Here is a 17,920-nt window from a genome sequence, read left to right as displayed (position 1 = left end):
AGCAAGTTTATTAAAAACCGTTGTAATTATCAAATATAAAATACTGGCGCAAAGGTATATCTCATCACTTGGAAAATGCTGTATGATCTTCATAGAAACTGAATGGATCTCTGTTTGGCCGCCCAGTGGCCGCTAAACAAATAAGTGCGCATGCCCAGCAGGTGAGATACGCGTTTTACCGCTCACTCGGTCCATGTGAAAAATGATTTTGGTTTGTGTGGAGCAATAACAGGCTTCTACATTTTTATCACGAATACAGAACCATGCCGATCTCCTGTTCAGCTATTGATTGCTCAAACCGGTTTGTTAAAGGTTCAGAGATCCGGTTCTATAGGTAAGCGTGAACATAATGGCAGTTGTATTGACACACTAGAGCTTTGTGTTAGGCTTCAGTGTTTACGTGTGCACGAGTTGCTATAGCTCAATAAGATTCTGTAACGGCAGATAGAGGTTTCCTAGTTAACATCTTATCGTAAATGCAAAATACTTTAAACAGTACTTTTTGTTTTGTGAACAAGAGGAAACGCAGTATTTTTCCAATCTTGATTAGTATGGTGTGTTGTGTGTACTTTTTTTTTTTTTTGTTATGCCGCAGATATGGACCCCACAGCATAATTAACTGTTATAATTGAATGCTTGTGTAAAAAAACTGATAATATTGGTCAGAGATTACTATGCTAGTCGGCCTAATTTAAATCGAATTGATTTGCACGAGTGGCTGACTTCAGAATACAACAGAGGTGTGGATAAAACTCTCTTGAAAGTAACAATAACTAATGGAGCCTTCTTTGCTGTCTTTCTGTTCAGGTTTCCAATCAGCAAGCCTCAGCTGGCCGAGCAATGGGTTCGAAGCCTCGGGAGAAAGAACTTTGTTCCCACTCAAAACTCCTGTTTGTGCTCGGAGCATTTTCAGCCTGACTGCTTCCGTGACTATAATGGAAAACTGTTTCTCAGAGAGGATGCTGTGCCGACTATTTTCAACTCTGGAGGAGATGGTACAAAGGTGTGTATCCTAACACTCAGTAAAATTATCATTATATCAAATTATTAACTCATATATATATCTTTGTGTCTGCTTTTGAGTTTTATTTATTGTTTACAGATTGAGTTACGGAAAAACAGGGGAGGATTAGTGGCAAAGGATGTAAATGATTCCAGTCGATTCAGTTCACTTTCTGATAAAGACAGAGCCAAACAAATCACAAAGGACAGAAGACAACCCATAAGAGACTCCAGCCTGAAGGTAACACATACACTACTGATTATGCAATTGACCCTTCGCAGGGAGCTTGATTGACAGGTGATCTGACCAATCATACATCCGCCATCCGCCATTTTGTCCGACAAAGCAGTCAGGAGCATAGACATAATAAATAAATTTACATATTTATTATGTCTATGGTCAGGAGAGTTAGTAGATTAACATGGGAGGATTTGAACTTGAAAAACTGAATATACTGATGCCTTTCCGCGGTTAAAACAACATTCCTTCCTTGTGTTCATTCATGTTTATTTGATGCTATAAATGAACTAGAAGGAAGAGATGATCGGTTCACGAGCAGCTTTAACTGAGGCTCTACAGCGATCTGTCACGACACATTAAAGAGCCACAAAACGGTATTTATTGTTTAAATTTCTTTTTAAAAATGACCAAATTTGAAAGGTGAGACTTTGTTTAATATGTTTAATATCAAAAGTAACCTGGTCTGTCCTGTCTGTCAGCGAATTGTCAGTCTCCTCTGTGATCCGTGATGTATTTTTCACTGCGTGAGAACATGGTGTGTGCGTGAGAGCGCGTAGCTTGTCGGACAAAGCGACAGTAACTAAGGGGGGCGGGTCTTTGCGAAGGGTCAATTGGTAACACTTACTTTAGTCGGTTTTTAAGCTTCTCTGCGGGTCATTAATACGTCTCACAGCTACAGTTCAGCTGCATACTTTTGCCTTTATCAAATTTTTTTGTTTGTTTGTTTTATTACAGGGCAGAGGTATAAATGACCGGAGACGTGCTGGGATAAAGCTCTCATCAAGTGACAGGTATCTTCCTTTCTTTTAGGGCTGCCCCCTAATAGGCGAATAAACGGTAGTCCCTAAGAAGAGGATTCGACAACCTAATTTTAATTAGTCGGTTAGTCGCAGGAAAAAAGTTCTCTCTAAGGTTAACGTAGATACATTTGCGCTATTATTAGGCGCATATCCAAATGTTTGCGCGGAGTAGGGCTGCACGATTTGAAGAAGATGTCATATTGCGATTGAGACATAATAAACAAATGGTTTCATGAGTCAACTTGCTTGGTTCTCAAGGAAAATTCACACACAGATTAGTGATAATGCTGTGTGTATTTCTCAACTCAAACTAGCCACAACAACTAAATGCACTGTGTTTTCAAATTAAAATGATTTTTTTTACAAAATTAAGTAACGTCTTTGCATTACTGCAAACTTGTTATTGTCACAATAGTATAAAACTATAATGTACATTTCCTGATGGAAATGTGAGTGGTGCTTGCAGTGGCAAAACTGGCCACTCAGTTGCTAGAGTGTGGTACATGATTGCATACAAGCCAACAAACATGTTTGTACGATGTTCTGGGTTCTCATTTATAACCATTGCGTACGCACAAAACAGGCCCTGAAAGAGGCGTACGCCACTTCTGACGCACAAGTTGTGATTTATAAAAACAAACTTGACGGGAAAATTTGCGCATCTGCACGAAAACTCTGACGCATGCGTACGAACATTTTGGAGATGGAGCAGTTTGGCGACACCGATGGTGAGCTGGAGTTGCATATCTTTTTGTTCACTTTTAGACAGAAAATCTAAAAAAAATATACATATACAGAAAGATAATACAAATATAATTTCACTCACCAAGCCTATCACATGAAGCAAACATCCATCCCTTCTTAAATGTCCGCGCCAGCGAGCGTGTTGGGCTGTGTAGTGAAACTGACGCATAGCATAACACATCTAAACCGTAAATCTTCATTATAAGTCCTAATCATAAATAGAGTTCATGTTCACAATAACAGTTTAAATAAATAAAAGAATGATTTAAACTTTGTTTTACTTCTGTTGTAAAGATTTAGATTAAATATGCCATTATGATTAATGGAGTTAAACACTTAAATTACATGAAATCATTACTGAGAAGTTACAACATTTTTATTCTTCATTTATCTTCAATAAATAGAACTGGGCCGGAGTGGGGCCACTTTTCAGCCCGGGAGTTTCAGGCATAAGACCGGCCCACTTTTTCCATGGTGGTGGAAATTGGATGAAACAAAGCAATAGTTTAGCTCTTACTATTGTATAGTTTTTATTAATACCATGGTTCAACAAATAATGAAAAGGTTAAATAATAATTCCTAACTTAAGCTGAGAAGTTAACAAAAAATATTCCACTATTCCCCAAGGATAGGTTGATAAATTAACAAAAGCATACTGCTCTTTCTTACATTAAATAACTTTAATTCATATTGTTTACTCTGGTATCCTCTAAATGTCAGAGAAAAGAACAGAATCAGAGATTATTTTATTTTACTTTGCATATTATAGATACTGTAAAAACACACAATTATAGTTGATTTTATAGTGCATCTTAACTAGTGATGAAATGCCATGAAATTTTCATTTCATGATTATAGTGACCAAAATGATCTCGGTTATCACAGAATCCTGTTCAAAAAGTACTATCAATAAAATCAATTCACCAAGTTTTATGTCGAAAACCCGCAAATAATTAAAGCTGCAAGCAGCATTTATCAGTGTTCAAGCAGTTAAGGCAGTTAAGCTCAAAAGCATCAAAATACATTAAATTTTATGTAGCAAGCATTTAACCACTCACAACATAGATGGAATAGACCATGTTTTAGCATGATTTACCATGATATACCAAATTTTTGTGTTTTTCATGATTTACCATGAATCTAGCATGATTTACCATATTTTACCATGATATACCAAGTTCTAGTATGATTCACCATGATTTACCCTGTTCTAGCATGGTTTACCACAATTGAACACATTCTAGTATGATTTAATATGATTCTAGCATGATTTACCATAGTTTACCATGATTTACCATGTTATAGGATAATTTACCACATTTTGGAATGATTTACCAGGATTGTAGAATGATTTACCATGATTCATCACATTGCTAGCATGATTTGCCAAGATACACCATGTAATAGTATTATTTACTTTGATTTACCATGTTTCTATCGTGATTTACCATGATTTACCACATTGCTAGCATTGATGTGAAGTGTCAATAGCAATTAAGTGATAAACTCTGACAAAAAAATGATTGTCTTATAATAGTTAACATGGAAAAACAGGTTTGCTTTAGTGCAGAATAGTGGTGAAAATCAAGTCTGTCAAAATGAAACTGAGCCAATAAGTGATCTTCTACTGCCCCCTGCTGGCCATTTTACTTATTAATAAAGTGTTTTCACTGGTGCTTTTGCACTCATATTTAGACATATGCTTACACACACACAACAACAAATGTTGTTTTTGTTTTCTTCAATGCTACTGGGATGTGTCATTATGAAAATATACTTTAATGGTCTATAAGCATTTCACATAATGTCTTTGTAAACTATTAATCCGATTATTCAGCATTTATTCAGAAATCTAGGACTACACACACATTCTGTTGTAGATACAGACATTTGAACTATGTGATGGAAAAACAAAATGTTTACTGCAAGTCTCCTTCAGGATTCACATTTCTCAATGTGCTACAATAGTCAGTAGCAATACTTCAACAGATGAATTTTTACTAAATGTGAGTGTAAATGTTAAAATAGTGATTTTTATAAAGTCTAAAATAGTGATTTTTATAAAGTCTAAATAAGAATTATAGAATTATATTAGTTAGTAGCATGACAAAATGACTATTTTAAACAGCAGGGGGCAGTAGAATACCACTTACTGGCTTAATATGCCATTATGTTCATTTTTAACCATTATGTTCTTTTTAACTGTTATCCACCTTTTTCCTGGTTAGCGAATTTACCCATGATTCATAGCAGGTTTGAGCCGGAAGCCGGTTGTCCTTTTCCGGTTCTTAGCTTTATGAAGATTAAGTGCCGCTTGCTCAGAACGCCGCAGTGATGTGCTGGTTAGAAAATATGTGAAATAAGTAGGGCTGCCCATGCCCGTGCACGACTGAAGTTGGGTTGGGAGTTATGTATACTATATGGGAGAGAATGCTAAACCATAATGAGCGTTTTCGTAATATATTGCCTATTCTGCATCTCAACGCACGCATAAGCTTGCCACAAAAAACCCCCGGCAAAATGAAATGATTATGCATTAAACATTTGAATTGTTTATTAATAACTAGTGTTTTCTGTAAGTGTCGACTGCAAAGATGAATTTGATGATGCTGACTCGCCATCTTCGCAGTAGTGAACGCGCCTATAGACAGAAATGCATACTTAATACGAATTAACCTATACAAAAGCAGAGTGCAGGCCATTTCTGCTCGTTTTTAATTATTTTGTTTAGAAGTACACATTTCAAGCTTTCTATAGATATACTTATCATGTATGTGAGGCAAGTAACTTATACGCTGAGTTTCGTTAATTAATCAGACGCGCTCCAGTTCACACGCCCGCGCCTCCGCGTCCTGTATATCTACTATTTGTGCTTCTTATTTATTATTCCAGGCAATTTGTTGATAAAACATTGATAAAAATGAAGATACAATTTATACAAAACGAAATTCACTTTAAAGAAAGGCTTTCTACAAAACAAAACTTGATAAGTGGTCAAAATCATGTCTGAGCCATTCCAAATGTTTTCCGATATATTGGGCATGGGCATCTTATGATCATATCTGACTCATCTTATGCGGTTCCCTTTTCATATAATCAAAATAGATGAAATAATAAAAAAAACATTATATTGTGAAACTTAAATATAAAACGTATGTTTTTTTTTAAACTTATATTTAACCGTCACACTGCTCCGCTTTGCTCACATGCTCTGGTGTGTAGCCTATAGCCTATACATGCATGTGTGCGTGATGTGATGGAGGGGTGCGATTCTCGAATATTAATTGCATAATACCCAGCTATCTTCGAATATTATTTTTGCTTGAAATGCCCATCCCTACTGCTAACGCATTACACCTATTTCGTTGGATGCTTCAGTTTTAGCGCAGCTAACCAAAAACGTGTACTCTCTGGTATTGAATGTAGCTGATACGAACTGGACATAGGCATTCTCTCCTTTTTATCTTATGCTCAAAGCACTCAGTTTCTAAAAATCTTTTTATCTTGTATGAATTGTTAAAACAACCAACAACAGCACATATAGAGCCTGAACTCATTCTCTCACTGCTAATACAGTACGAACCGGAAGTAGGCAACCGGAGTCGTCGTCATGGCGGCGCGCATTGTTTAGAGCAGAATAAGGTGGATAGAGGCATATTTGGTCCAATGTGTCTAAAAAGTGTCATGCTTATTTAGAGTCACATGTTCTGACTTGTTTTTAAGAAGATCTGAGCATTCATTAAAGAGATATAGGCTTTCGGGGACACTTGGTCAAGGACACATTTTGAAGTGACCCTATTAAAGTCATACAAATGCAGAAGTTCAACTTTTTCTGATAATTATTGATCTAGAGAGTCCAGAGTATTGTACTGCACTGGTTTTGATACTGCACCGACAGACTAGAAAGAGCAGGTTTCTTTCTAGTCTGTCGGTGTCAGTGTCCTCTTTTCTTCACGATTTTTCTCTGCGTGAGACAAAAATGGATGTGTGGCGTGTGAAAAGTGTCACGCTGAATAAGTGAGAGTTGGCAACCCTGCTATCTCTGCTCAGTGTCGGTTATATTATAGCCAAAATATCGCCATATAACAGAGGTAGAATTTTTTTTCTGGCCACCAGTTCAGTGTAGGGTTGACCACCATCAAACAAACCAAATTACAAACACCATTACATCACAATGTAACATAACATGTCTTTATTTTACATGACATTTAAATTCAACATCACTGAGCCCAAAGGCAGCATGCATCATGCAGATAACTATTTTAGAAACAGTTCTGACCAAGTCCAACTAAAATCCAACAAAATAAATGATGAACAAAAAAAATATAAAACAACATGAAATTAGACAGTCATATATATTAAACCAAAAACTTGATTTTTTTTTTTTTAGAAAGGATGTGAATTAAAACAACCACAGCCGGCAACATGTTGATAATTTCTGTTAATTTTAATTTACCGAATTATCCATTTGTTTTCTGACAGGGAACACATGGAACAAATCACCGCTCGCTCCACATTTTGATTGACAGCCGTCACAACCCTCTAGTGACCGTGTTTACTCCTGTCCTTTCAACCATTGGATAGGATTTAAAACTGCTATTGTAGCCTCTTTGTACTTCTGACGAAGCGCTGTTAAATATAGGTAAAAAACTACGCCGTGAAAAGAATAAATAAAATACTTTTCTTTTTACAAAATAACTCATGCACGTTTTCTTAATATGATAATTAAAAACCAACAGACTGATGAAAATGCCGGGACATTTTCTCAATATGCGACGTGCGGGACAACGCAAAGCAGGACGGATGGTCACCCTAGTTCAGTGTCCGTCTGCTCGGAATTCATCTTCACCTGTTCTGTGCGCGGCCACGGAAAAAGTCACGGCATGATCATACGCGCCACAAGTGCCACTGCCTAAACTGAAACTGACTGGTCTTCTTTTTATTAGCTGTGTAGAAAATGGGCAAACCGCTCTCAAAGAGAATGGGTTGTCATGTCCACACATGCATTTAATTATTTCATAAAATCGCATAGGCTTGACATTGCGATTGGGATATGATTAATCGTGCAGCACTAGTGCGGAGTGTGAAAGATAATTTAGTACCGCTCTTACTGAAAAGGAAACGTTTTACTAAACATGCATTTTTCTCTATAGACCCATCCACTTTACTGCGGAGATGACAAGTCAGGGTCGTCAACTTCATCTTCGCAGCAGACATTGACACAAACACTTTATAAATAAATTATTAAAATGTTCACACTCTTTTCAGAGAACATCTGCTTTTTTCCGACACATTCACAATCATTACTTTTGCCAGTGCACTGCAGCAAGCTTTGTGTGCACTTGAGTGTTTAATTCATATTAAAGGCTCATTATTATTTAGGTTTAGTGTTTCTCTGTAATGTAAAACAATGTTACACATAATATTCTTTCTCAGTCCTGAAACATTTTCTTATGCCACCGTCGACTTATGGCGTGACTACTTGACAATAAGAATCTTTAGTCTGGGCTGCATTACTTTCTAAATACTCATATTCATGAACACCAAATGAAATCAGTCATCATGAAGATAAATCATGTTTTCAGTTAAATGAATACAACGGCAATTCAAAGTCTTTATATGGAGCCTTAGGCCTGGTTGCACACACAGGGCTGAGATTAAGCCTTAGTTCAAATAAGTAGCTTTTATAAATGTGCCTTAGAAAAAAACAAAACAGATATGCATCTTGAGCTGACAAAAGCTGTCACTGTGGCAGTACCCTTTCAAATGGTACTAAATATGTACCTTTTAGGGGTTAATAAGGTATAAAGGTGTAACTTTTGAAAAGGTTCTGCCCCAGTGACAACTTTTGTAACATTTTTTTTCTAAGGGTGTGGGAAGAATTATCACAATTAGGGATGGCCCGATACCGATACTGGCATCGGGGATCGGGTCGATACTGTCCTCATATACTCGTACTCGTACTCATAAAAATTCGCGGATACCACGCCCCGATACCACATACATTTTGCGAAACGAAACTGGCCGCCGCGAGTGCTTTGTCGAGGTGAACTGAGGCATAGGGACGTGCACTCCCAACGCAAAAGAGTGCGGCGCGGCACTAGATCTGATGGCCGAGCGCGGGCGCGGGCGGTAATGCACTCACTCTGTGTGTGCGGGTTCCGGGAGAATAAAACGATTCGCGGGACTCCCGCAAACTAGACATATCTATGAATACAACATATTAAAACTAATAGATCTTCATTTCATTCAACTGAAACAAAATAGACACGATTTACAGGCCAGAGTTTCTATTCATAACATGTTTGCAGCGTTGAGCGATGTAGCCAATCACAGACATGTGTGTTGATTTCTTGAACGCAATGGCTAATCAGAAGCATTTAAGATAGACTCCCCTCACTGCTCAAAACTTTTTTGTTCAGTGCTGAATTCTGTATGCTGGCAAATCCTCTAATTATAACAAACAAAGTGTGGATATTATGAAAGATTCATTGTGCAGTCAGCTTCATTGATAATAACAGATGTGTGAGATCGCGATGAACTGTCAGCTTTTTAGGAATTAGACTATTAAGGGAGCGCACTTTGGGCGCATTCAGTAATGTCAGACCATGCACGCAGTAACTGCTTGCTTTTATGTTAAATTAATTTTATTTATTTATTTATTTATTTTACTCATTATTATTTATTTTTAGACTTGTTAAAACAAGCTGAGAAGAAAATAAAAACAGTCTTCTAACCTGTGTTCTAAAATAGTCTTCTGTCTTCTTTTCTGGGAGCCTATAGTTACTTTTGCGGTAGAAATATCGGTATCGGTACTCGATATCGGCAAGTACACAAATGTAAATACTCGTACTCGTATCGGTTTGAAAAAAAATGGTATCGGGCCATCCCTAATCACATTTATATGCTGTCTTTCTTGTCCCTACAGACAGTCCCTGTCTCTCAAGAGTAAAGTGTATGACAACAAGGGCTTGCTGATCTCATGTGGGAGGGATCTGTGTGACTGTCTGGATGTAGACTGCATGGGTTGCTTCTACCCATGTCCCGAGTGCGGCTCTCGGAAGTGCGGTGTGGAGTGTCGCTGTGACCGGAAATGGTTGTACGAGCAGGTGGAGGTAGAAGGGGGAGAGATTATTCGCAACAAGTTTGCCAATTAGATAACCTGTTGGAAGATGGAGAAGACGACATCACTTCTGCCTTTGAGCGTAAAGGGACTGGCACTGGTTTTGTATATGGACATTGCAGAAGTACTTGGTTAATTCAGTGTATTGTTTATTGTTTTTAAATGTAAAAGTTTAATATAGAATGTTATCTTGTATTTTTGCTTTTTTCCATACCGTCACAGCTGTACATTTCTGTAATATTTCCAGTTCTTTAGTTATGCTGTAATACTGTGGCTGTTTTTTCCCCTTGAAATTTGCTTTTACATTTACAAAAATAAAAAATCTTTAGTGCAAATGTTTTGTTATAGTGCAAGGTTTTACAATGATGATCTTTTAACCTCATTTCAAATATGAATATATGGATAGATATATACTGCAAGTTTTGACTGAATCACTATAACTTGTATGTAAAATACCAAGCATAAAAATCTATCTATCTATATATTAATATACATTGTAAGGGAGGATTTCCTGCTGGGGTTCAGTTTGCAAGACTGCCGAATGACTAAAGAAACGTTGTCAGCAAGATTGTAGAAAACTGTACATTTCTTGTCTTTTACCACCCACTGCTACTTATACCAACAACGGAAATAAGCACTGTTACAGTAGCTTAATATGTGGGAGAGCGTTGCTATATAGAGTGACAATATTGTATTGCAACAGGTATCACTTTAAAGTCAATACCAAATCAAAACTAGTTAGCACATTATTTGTAATTGAAAAGGTTTAATGACAATATATGGTTGTGGTTATACTTGGTTACAAAATAGATGTATGAGATGATAACTTATATCATTAATTGTACCCAGCATATATGTAAAATGTTACCAGAGAGAGTAAGAGAAAAGAGGAGGTCAAGAAAGGGACCCAGAGCATAAAAGAGACAGAGCAACAGTTACAATCTTCTTTTATCCTTTCCCTGACCATGTGACTACAACCCAAATGTGAGACATTCAAGCTGACCAATCAGATAAATACAAGTTCCCCCACGGTACTAAAGGTGTGACAATTCATAGACCCCCCCCCTGAAGTACACACATCTTGGCCTACAGGCTTTGATCACTATCAGCCCCTCTGTGCCTTTGGGAACTCCAAATGGTCATTGGGGAAAGAGGGGGTGGAAAACAGTAAAGCAAATGTTTTTGTTCATTTCAAATATCTTTGATTATTTTCAATCCTACAACATCTTTAGATCTATGATGACATCTGAAAAAGCTGTTGGTTTACCTCAGGGTATTTGTTTGGTGATATCATCTATTAGATATTGTCTAAGATGTTTTTCTAATTGGCCCATTTGTCTCATAGTGCACATTCAGGGCACTCCACCTCACGTTGCAGTGCTAGGAGCCAGGAACGTCAAAATGAAGAACAATATGTTATAGGCCCAGTTTCCCCTGTAGCTGCAAAACAATAACACGTACAAACAGCAAGAAAGTTGACTTGAAGCAGGGATAATGTATTGCAAAAGAATTCGAATGAGGCAGATTGGATGGTTTTCAAAATATTCACATCTAGACAGGCAGTTTGTCTAAGTAAAACTAAGCCTGCATGAAGCTTTTTTTCCCGTGCAAATAACTGCAAAGCAATTTTAAAGATGAAGCTGCACAGCATTGATACAACTTTTTAAAATCATTACAATTCTTTCAATGTAAGGCTATAGTAAACCTTTTTTTGGGGTCATTATTTAAGGTGTATTTTCTGCCAGTTTTAAATCAATTAATCAAAATCCTGATTAACCATTTCATTATATTTATATATAATCACAATATATAATGTGAGATTTTTTTCACCTTGTGAAGTTTTTACTCCTAAGCAACTGTAAATTATGCATGTTTTCATTTGTAGATGACATCTTCAAGTGCATCTGTTTTTATGTACTGGCTCTTGTTTCTATCATCTGCTCCTTTTATTACGACACATGAGTGATGTGCTCTGTGATGTGCCATAACTAATTTCTCTTTTTTATGTATAAGAGATTGCCCCTTTTCTGAAAACTCTTTGATATTCATATTGATTCATTACTAATTTGATTATGTAAATCGAGTATGGTTTCAGCGAGTTTGATCAGTGTATTAGAGAGCATCCTCACAGAGAGAACTTTTTACAGTTGGTCTCAGAAGGACAATTATAAGCTCTGGTGAAAACGCAGCAATTTCACAAGCAAAATTAACGTGCCCGTGTGTAGAAGCACTTGGGAACAGACGGTTTATCACAGGAAATGAGTTCTGTTTATGCGATGTGAGCTGTTTTAATGGTGCAGTTTGTGCCTGACTGAGATTATTGACACCAGAGCCAACAGAAGATTCCAGAAAAAAAACAGGATGAATCAACATCTCACAGATGACCTGTTGAAAGCCAAAATATTTTTTATGGGTTATTGCAGTGTGTTATATTTATTGATACTTACATCCCATGCGGAAATGTTTTTCTTTTATTCCATTATGCAATTTACATTTAATTATGAAAAACTAAATATTCAAAATTGTACAACAGGCTTTCAAATGGTTTGGTTTCCGGTCTAATGTGCAGTGCAGCTGGACGTCTGCTGGCTGAGAACTCCACAGTCTGTGATGTCTGAGTTACATTTGCTGCAGTCACAGCTGAGGGCCACAGGGTAAATGAAAAGCGAGTCAGCCCCGGCAGGGCAGCCTTTAAACTCGTAGGTCTCGTAGGTCCATTCTCTGAAGTTACAGATGTTCTGGTAGTACTGTATCATGGGGCTACGGTAAACTCTTTCCTGTCAAAATGGAAATATTTTAGTTCCCTTTTATCTAGTGCTTATAACTGAAACGACGACAACAAAATGTCTGCACTTAAGTTTCGCTGTTTCATAAATATATAATTTATACACACTGAAATACACACATATATATATAGGACACATTCCTATATACATTCAATTAATCAAAGGTGATAGTAAATACATTTATAATCTTACAAAAGATTTCTATTTCAAATAAATGCTGTTTTTTAAATTTTCTATTCATCTAAGATTTTTTTTTTTTTTAAAGTAGCACGTTTCCACAAAAATATTATACAGCAATGCATTGATGATAAGAACCATTATCATAAATAATAATTTAGGACCAAATCAGCATATTAGAATAATTTCTGAAGGATCATGTGACTGGAGTAATGATGCTGAAAATGTAACTTTGCCATCACAGGAATAAATTTGAGGCTTGAAAAGATATATGTCAAATGTGCACACATACATCTCAAATTAAATGTTACAAGAATATTACTTCATCCTACCTGTGTTTTGCAAAGCCCGGCACAGGCAGTGGTGTCGATTGTGATGCAGCTGCCACATTCCTCACTTTCCACGGTAATGGAGATATTGGAAAGCCGACAGCTGGACCTGCATTCTGATCCTGCCCTCATTAGCACTGGCAACAGGATCACCATAACAACGAAGCGCATCCTCATCTGGGAATCAATGTGAAAGTGTGCGGCTGATCAAATACAGGTACTGCAGTGGATAGAGTATTAGCGCTCATGTTGTGTCAATCTTGAGGTTATCGTATGATTTAGGCCTACTGCTTAATAAATGATATTTTTTCAAAAGAAAATCACAATTGAAAGAGTAAGCTAACCCAGCGCACAGGAAAACACAACCAAAAACTTAAACAAAAAGTTGATACGTGACTTACTAGGATGAACTTACCTGTTGGAGTTTCGCTGAGACAAAATCAATTCACCTCCATTCACATGGACACTTATACCCTCCTGACAGACATGACGCCCACGTCGAGTTGAGAGCAGCCATGTCTTATCATACTACTGCATTTGCTTTTGTGGAGGTGGCACAAATCCCTAAAAGCCCTGTGGCCATGGCATTCAGTCTGCGAGAGGCTTAGACAGAACAGGATCCATGTAAGGGCCACCACTAATGTTCTGCTTTTCAAGGTCAGTGTTCTAAGGCACAATTGTTGGATTGAAAACCACTGGAACAACAGCTTGTCTTCTCAGAATGATCCACACATGACTGCTTCAACAGAATGTAGCCTACTTCTGTTGGAGGAGATTTGACAAAAGAAATCTGCCTCACAGGATATATTTAATAACATTTTAATAACATAAAAATCAATCAGTTTTCAATCTCCACTGAATCTGTTAATGTTTTACCTATTTGAAACAGTTTCTCATATACCAGATGTACAGTAGGTGATGATGCTCCTACAAGAAAAATAACAGGCATCAGACCATATCACAATTTGCAGCACATACAGCGTGTTAGTATTTATGTTGGTGTATGTATTTGACATGTCAAATGGTCTAATAATAGCATTTTCACCACCAGATCTATCTATTAATGTTTTAATAAAAATATTGAGATGCGCACAGGCGTTCAAATGTGTATTGGTTAATTTATGCATTAAATTGGTGAAGGATGCATTTAAATGATCTAACGTAACAGTAAAAGCATTTAGAATTTTAGGGTAACACTTTATTATAAGTCTACAGTAATACAGTTCTTACAAATCATTAATAAACTATTAGTTTATAGTTTATTCATATAGTTTATATATTATAGTCTCTACATTGTTAATATTTTAATAGGCTACAAATAGTCAGTTCTTCATTCATTGTCACTGTAATTAACACAATTATTGTTTGTAGTAAAATAATTGCCAATTGGTTAGTAGGAGTAAACAGTTCTCAATTTAGATTAGGTCATGGAAAATTGTATTATTTAAGTGCTTTAAACCAAACTTTAAACCAAATTGCATTTATATACAGTTTTCCTTAAAATGTCTACAAATACATAATACAATTTGTATTATTATTGTATTTGTATTTACAAATACAAATACCTGTGGTTTAAGCCAGGGACTCTCCATGGTCGTTGTGGTTTTTATTCTGTACTAACTGTATATTCTATCCCCTTTTACTAATCCTAAACACACACGGCCACGCATGCGCACGCACGCGCGCGCACGCACGCACACACACACACACACACACACACACACACACACACACACACACACACACACACACACACACACACACACACACACACACACACACATATATATATATATATATATATACAGTATATATATATATATATATATATATATATATGTATATATTCAAGGAATTCTTTATACTGATGCAATTTATGTCTAATAAATGGATGGTTTAAAGCACTTCATTAATGACATTTTCCGTGACCTAATCTAAGGTGAGAATTATTTACAGTTAATAGGTTGCTAACAAAGCATAAAAACATGATCTAACTCTTTACATATGATCTATTAAACAATAATAATTTGCTTAATTACAGTGACAATGAATGAAGAGCTCACTATTTGTATTAAGCCTACTATAATAACAAGAGTTATATATAATAATTTATATAATAACAATATATAAATTATTAATGTAAATACTTCATTACTGTATACTTGGACTATACGGACGTGTATGGATCAACAACAACCTCAAAAAAGACACGAAGGTTAGTGTATACAACGCTGTTGTGCTGACCAGTCCTGGGTCACGTACCGTCATCACCTGAGACTCCTCGAGCGTTTTCATCAGCGCTGCCTCCACACAATCCTCAACATTCGTTGGAGTGACTTTGTCGCCAACACTGAAGTCCTCGAGTCAGCGGAGGTTACTAGCATCGAGGCTATGGTCCTCAAGGTACAACTTCGCTGGGCAGGGCACGTCTCCAGGATAGAGAACCACAACCTACCTAAGATTGTGCTTCACGGGGAACTGTCCTCTGGCTACAGCAACATCGGGGCACCGCGAAAGCAGACTCCCTGAAGAAGTCCCTCACTGCTTGCTGCATCAATTACCGTCAGTGGGCAGCAAAAGCAGCTGATCACGACTCCTGGCGGCGCACAGTCCATCAGGCCACATCCCTAGATAGCCACAGGGCCAGTATAGAGGACATAAGGAGAAGAAGGAAGAACCATATCCTCTCAGCACCCATCCTGGACCAGACCTTTACCTGCAGCTGTTGTGGCAGGACCTGCCTGTCCCGCATAGGCCTCGTCAGCCACCGTGCCTGTAGAAGACGTGGATGTCCTTCCTAAATCTTTGTTTACGAAGCCAGGCCATGATGACAATATTTATTTCTTTTTCAAACAATTTTTTTTTCAAACTTTCTATTAATCAGAATTCTGATAAAATGGACAATTGTTATTTTAAATGGTAATATTTCACAGTATTAGTCTTTTTACAGTATAACAGCAGCATAAGATACTTTAAAACTATTAAAAAAAAATCTTACTGACCCCAATATTGTCAGAGTTATGTTTAGTTAAAGTTTCATTGTGTTTTGGTTTCTTTTTTCCTGTTCCTGTTTTGCCTATGCCATTGTTGTTAATTTAGTTACATACCTGTTCCTTGTTCTGTTGATTATCCTCCCTTGTGTATTCAAACCTTCAGTTCTCCCAGTTCTTTGTTTGGTGTGTTTGTTTTATTACGTGGTCGTGTGATTCGTAGGCCCGTTATTATTCCTGTTATCTCCTGCATGTTCCTGTTGGATTTATTAAAGACTGTTGTTTGTTTATATTCCGCATCAGTGTGCTATTATTGCAATCGTTACTGTGTAAATATATATATATATATATATATATATATATATATATATATATATATATATATAATGGTTATATATATATATAATGACCACCTGCCTTGCAGGTGGTCTCACCTGTGCTTTTAACTATATATATATATATATATATATATATATAATGGTTTGGTCGGCAGCTATATGGAATGAATCCAAAAATAGGTCTATTACAGAGACATTTTTGAGAAAATATCTATAGCATTCATTTCATAGCTGCAGGCCTAATCTTTATTGCTTTGACCAATATCTGCTTAAAAGTTTATACAGTGTTCTGAATTTTCATTTAGATTCTGTTCATTTTCTTTTACAGATCTCAGTCTGTCTCTTTGTCTTTTCAGCCCCAGCTCAACCTTGACAAGACGAAGCTTTTTTCTTTCAGCCATATTCGCCCCCAGTATCTTTCCATCGCTTTTGAAGGTTGTACAGTCATTGACTCCTGATTTGTACAAATCTTGGAAATTGTCCAAGATGACCTAATGACCTTCATTTATCATGCAGTGACAAGTGCCCCATCCAAATAAGACAATCCGCCTTTTCACTCCTATCAGTGCATGCAAAATGCTGCTGCCTGACTTAGTAATTCTCACATTTACTCAGGTCTCAATGTACTTATTACTGGTGCCACAGTCATATTCAAGACCACATTCCTGGCCTACAATGCATTCAGCACCATTACTCTAATAACTATAAGCTACTTTACAATCGCACACCCACAAACTACATTCAGAATCCTTACTCTCTACACATAAAAACATCCATCCTGTGTTTGCCCATGAATAGTACAACGACAAAAGTCTGTCTTGTGAAATACTGCCCCCTATTATTCTTATAGTGACAGATGAATTGACAAGCATAGACCAAAACATAAGCTAAGGCCATACAAGCTACTGCATTTCATTAGTGAGGTAGGGTATTTGCATAGTAAAACAGCAAGATGTCAATGCTGTTAAGATTGTAAAGTTTGGTCAATAGAAACTGTTTTACCAAGAGCAAACACAATGTCTGCTGCATTACTAATGAGCTGGATCAAACAGCCCGATCATTCTGATAGCACACATTTCCCACTCTAAGACAGCCCTGGTTTTTGTTGAGCATTTCCGTGGTTTCCAAAGTGAAATATTTGCTTTCCAGGTAATACATTAAGCACCCGTGGCTTAAACACAGTGCTGATACTGGTTTTCTAAAGCTCCCTGTTATAAAATAGTGTGCCAGGAGAAACAGGCAGGTGGCGTAGTGGGAGTAATCATTTGCATTTTACTTTCATACAAACATCAGTTTGAAGCATTACAATTTTGTCAAAATAATCTTGATTGTCATGTTGTTTGTGTAGTTTTACAGTGCCATCAGTTTGCATGACAGAGCTAAACCAGGT

The 17,920-nt window shown here is 36.9% G+C and overlaps 2 protein-coding genes across 2 annotated transcripts; one reads left to right on the top strand and one right to left on the bottom strand.

Moving 5' to 3' along the window:
- The first annotated feature begins 155 nt into the window (after window positions 1-155).
- arl14ep (ADP-ribosylation factor-like 14 effector protein) lies at window positions 156-10,245 on the top strand. Its single transcript, XM_077228655.1, has 5 exons — window positions 156-334; window positions 808-1,003; window positions 1,103-1,243; window positions 1,979-2,034; window positions 9,716-10,245. Exons 1-5 carry the CDS (start codon window positions 264-266, stop codon window positions 9,942-9,944), a joined length of 693 nt encoding a protein of 230 aa, XP_077084770.1. The 5' UTR covers window positions 156-263; the 3' UTR covers window positions 9,945-10,245.
- Window positions 10,042-13,379, bottom strand: fshb (follicle stimulating hormone subunit beta). The gene is made up of 2 exons (XM_077228656.1): window positions 13,206-13,379; window positions 10,042-12,687 (listed from the first exon to the last, which is right to left on the bottom strand). Exons 1-2 carry the CDS (start codon window positions 13,377-13,379, stop codon window positions 12,469-12,471), a joined length of 393 nt encoding a protein of 130 aa, XP_077084771.1. The 3' UTR covers window positions 10,042-12,468.
- Between the last annotated feature and the right edge of the window lie 4,541 nt (window positions 13,380-17,920).

Source organism: Siphateles boraxobius, unplaced genomic scaffold (genome assembly GCF_051911475.1).
Source record: "Siphateles boraxobius isolate OS27281-9 unplaced genomic scaffold, OSU_SipBor_1 130, whole genome shotgun sequence".
In the NCBI taxonomy this organism is placed as follows: Eukaryota; Metazoa; Chordata; class Actinopteri; order Cypriniformes; family Leuciscidae; genus Siphateles; species Siphateles boraxobius.
The sequence above is the reverse complement of the archived record's forward strand: the minus strand, read 5'-3'. Positions and strand labels throughout refer to the sequence as shown.

Coding starts and splice junctions, on each gene's coding strand:
- arl14ep (XM_077228655.1), top strand. CDS start 264: ATGCCGATCTCCTGTTCAGCTATTGATTGCTCAAACCGGTTTGTTAAA. Junction 1,244..1,978: donor TAAGAGACTCCAGCCTGAAG/GTAACACATACA, acceptor GTTTTATTACAG/GGCAGAGGTATAAATGACCG. Junction 2,035..9,715: donor AAGCTCTCATCAAGTGACAG/GTATCTTCCTTT, acceptor TTGTCCCTACAG/ACAGTCCCTGTCTCTCAAGA.
- fshb (XM_077228656.1), bottom strand. CDS start 13,379: ATGAGGATGCGCTTCGTTGTTATGGTGATCCTGTTGCCAGTGCTAATG. Junction 12,688..13,205: donor CCGGGCTTTGCAAAACACAG/GTAGGATGAAGT, acceptor CCATTTTGACAG/GAAAGAGTTTACCGTAGCCC.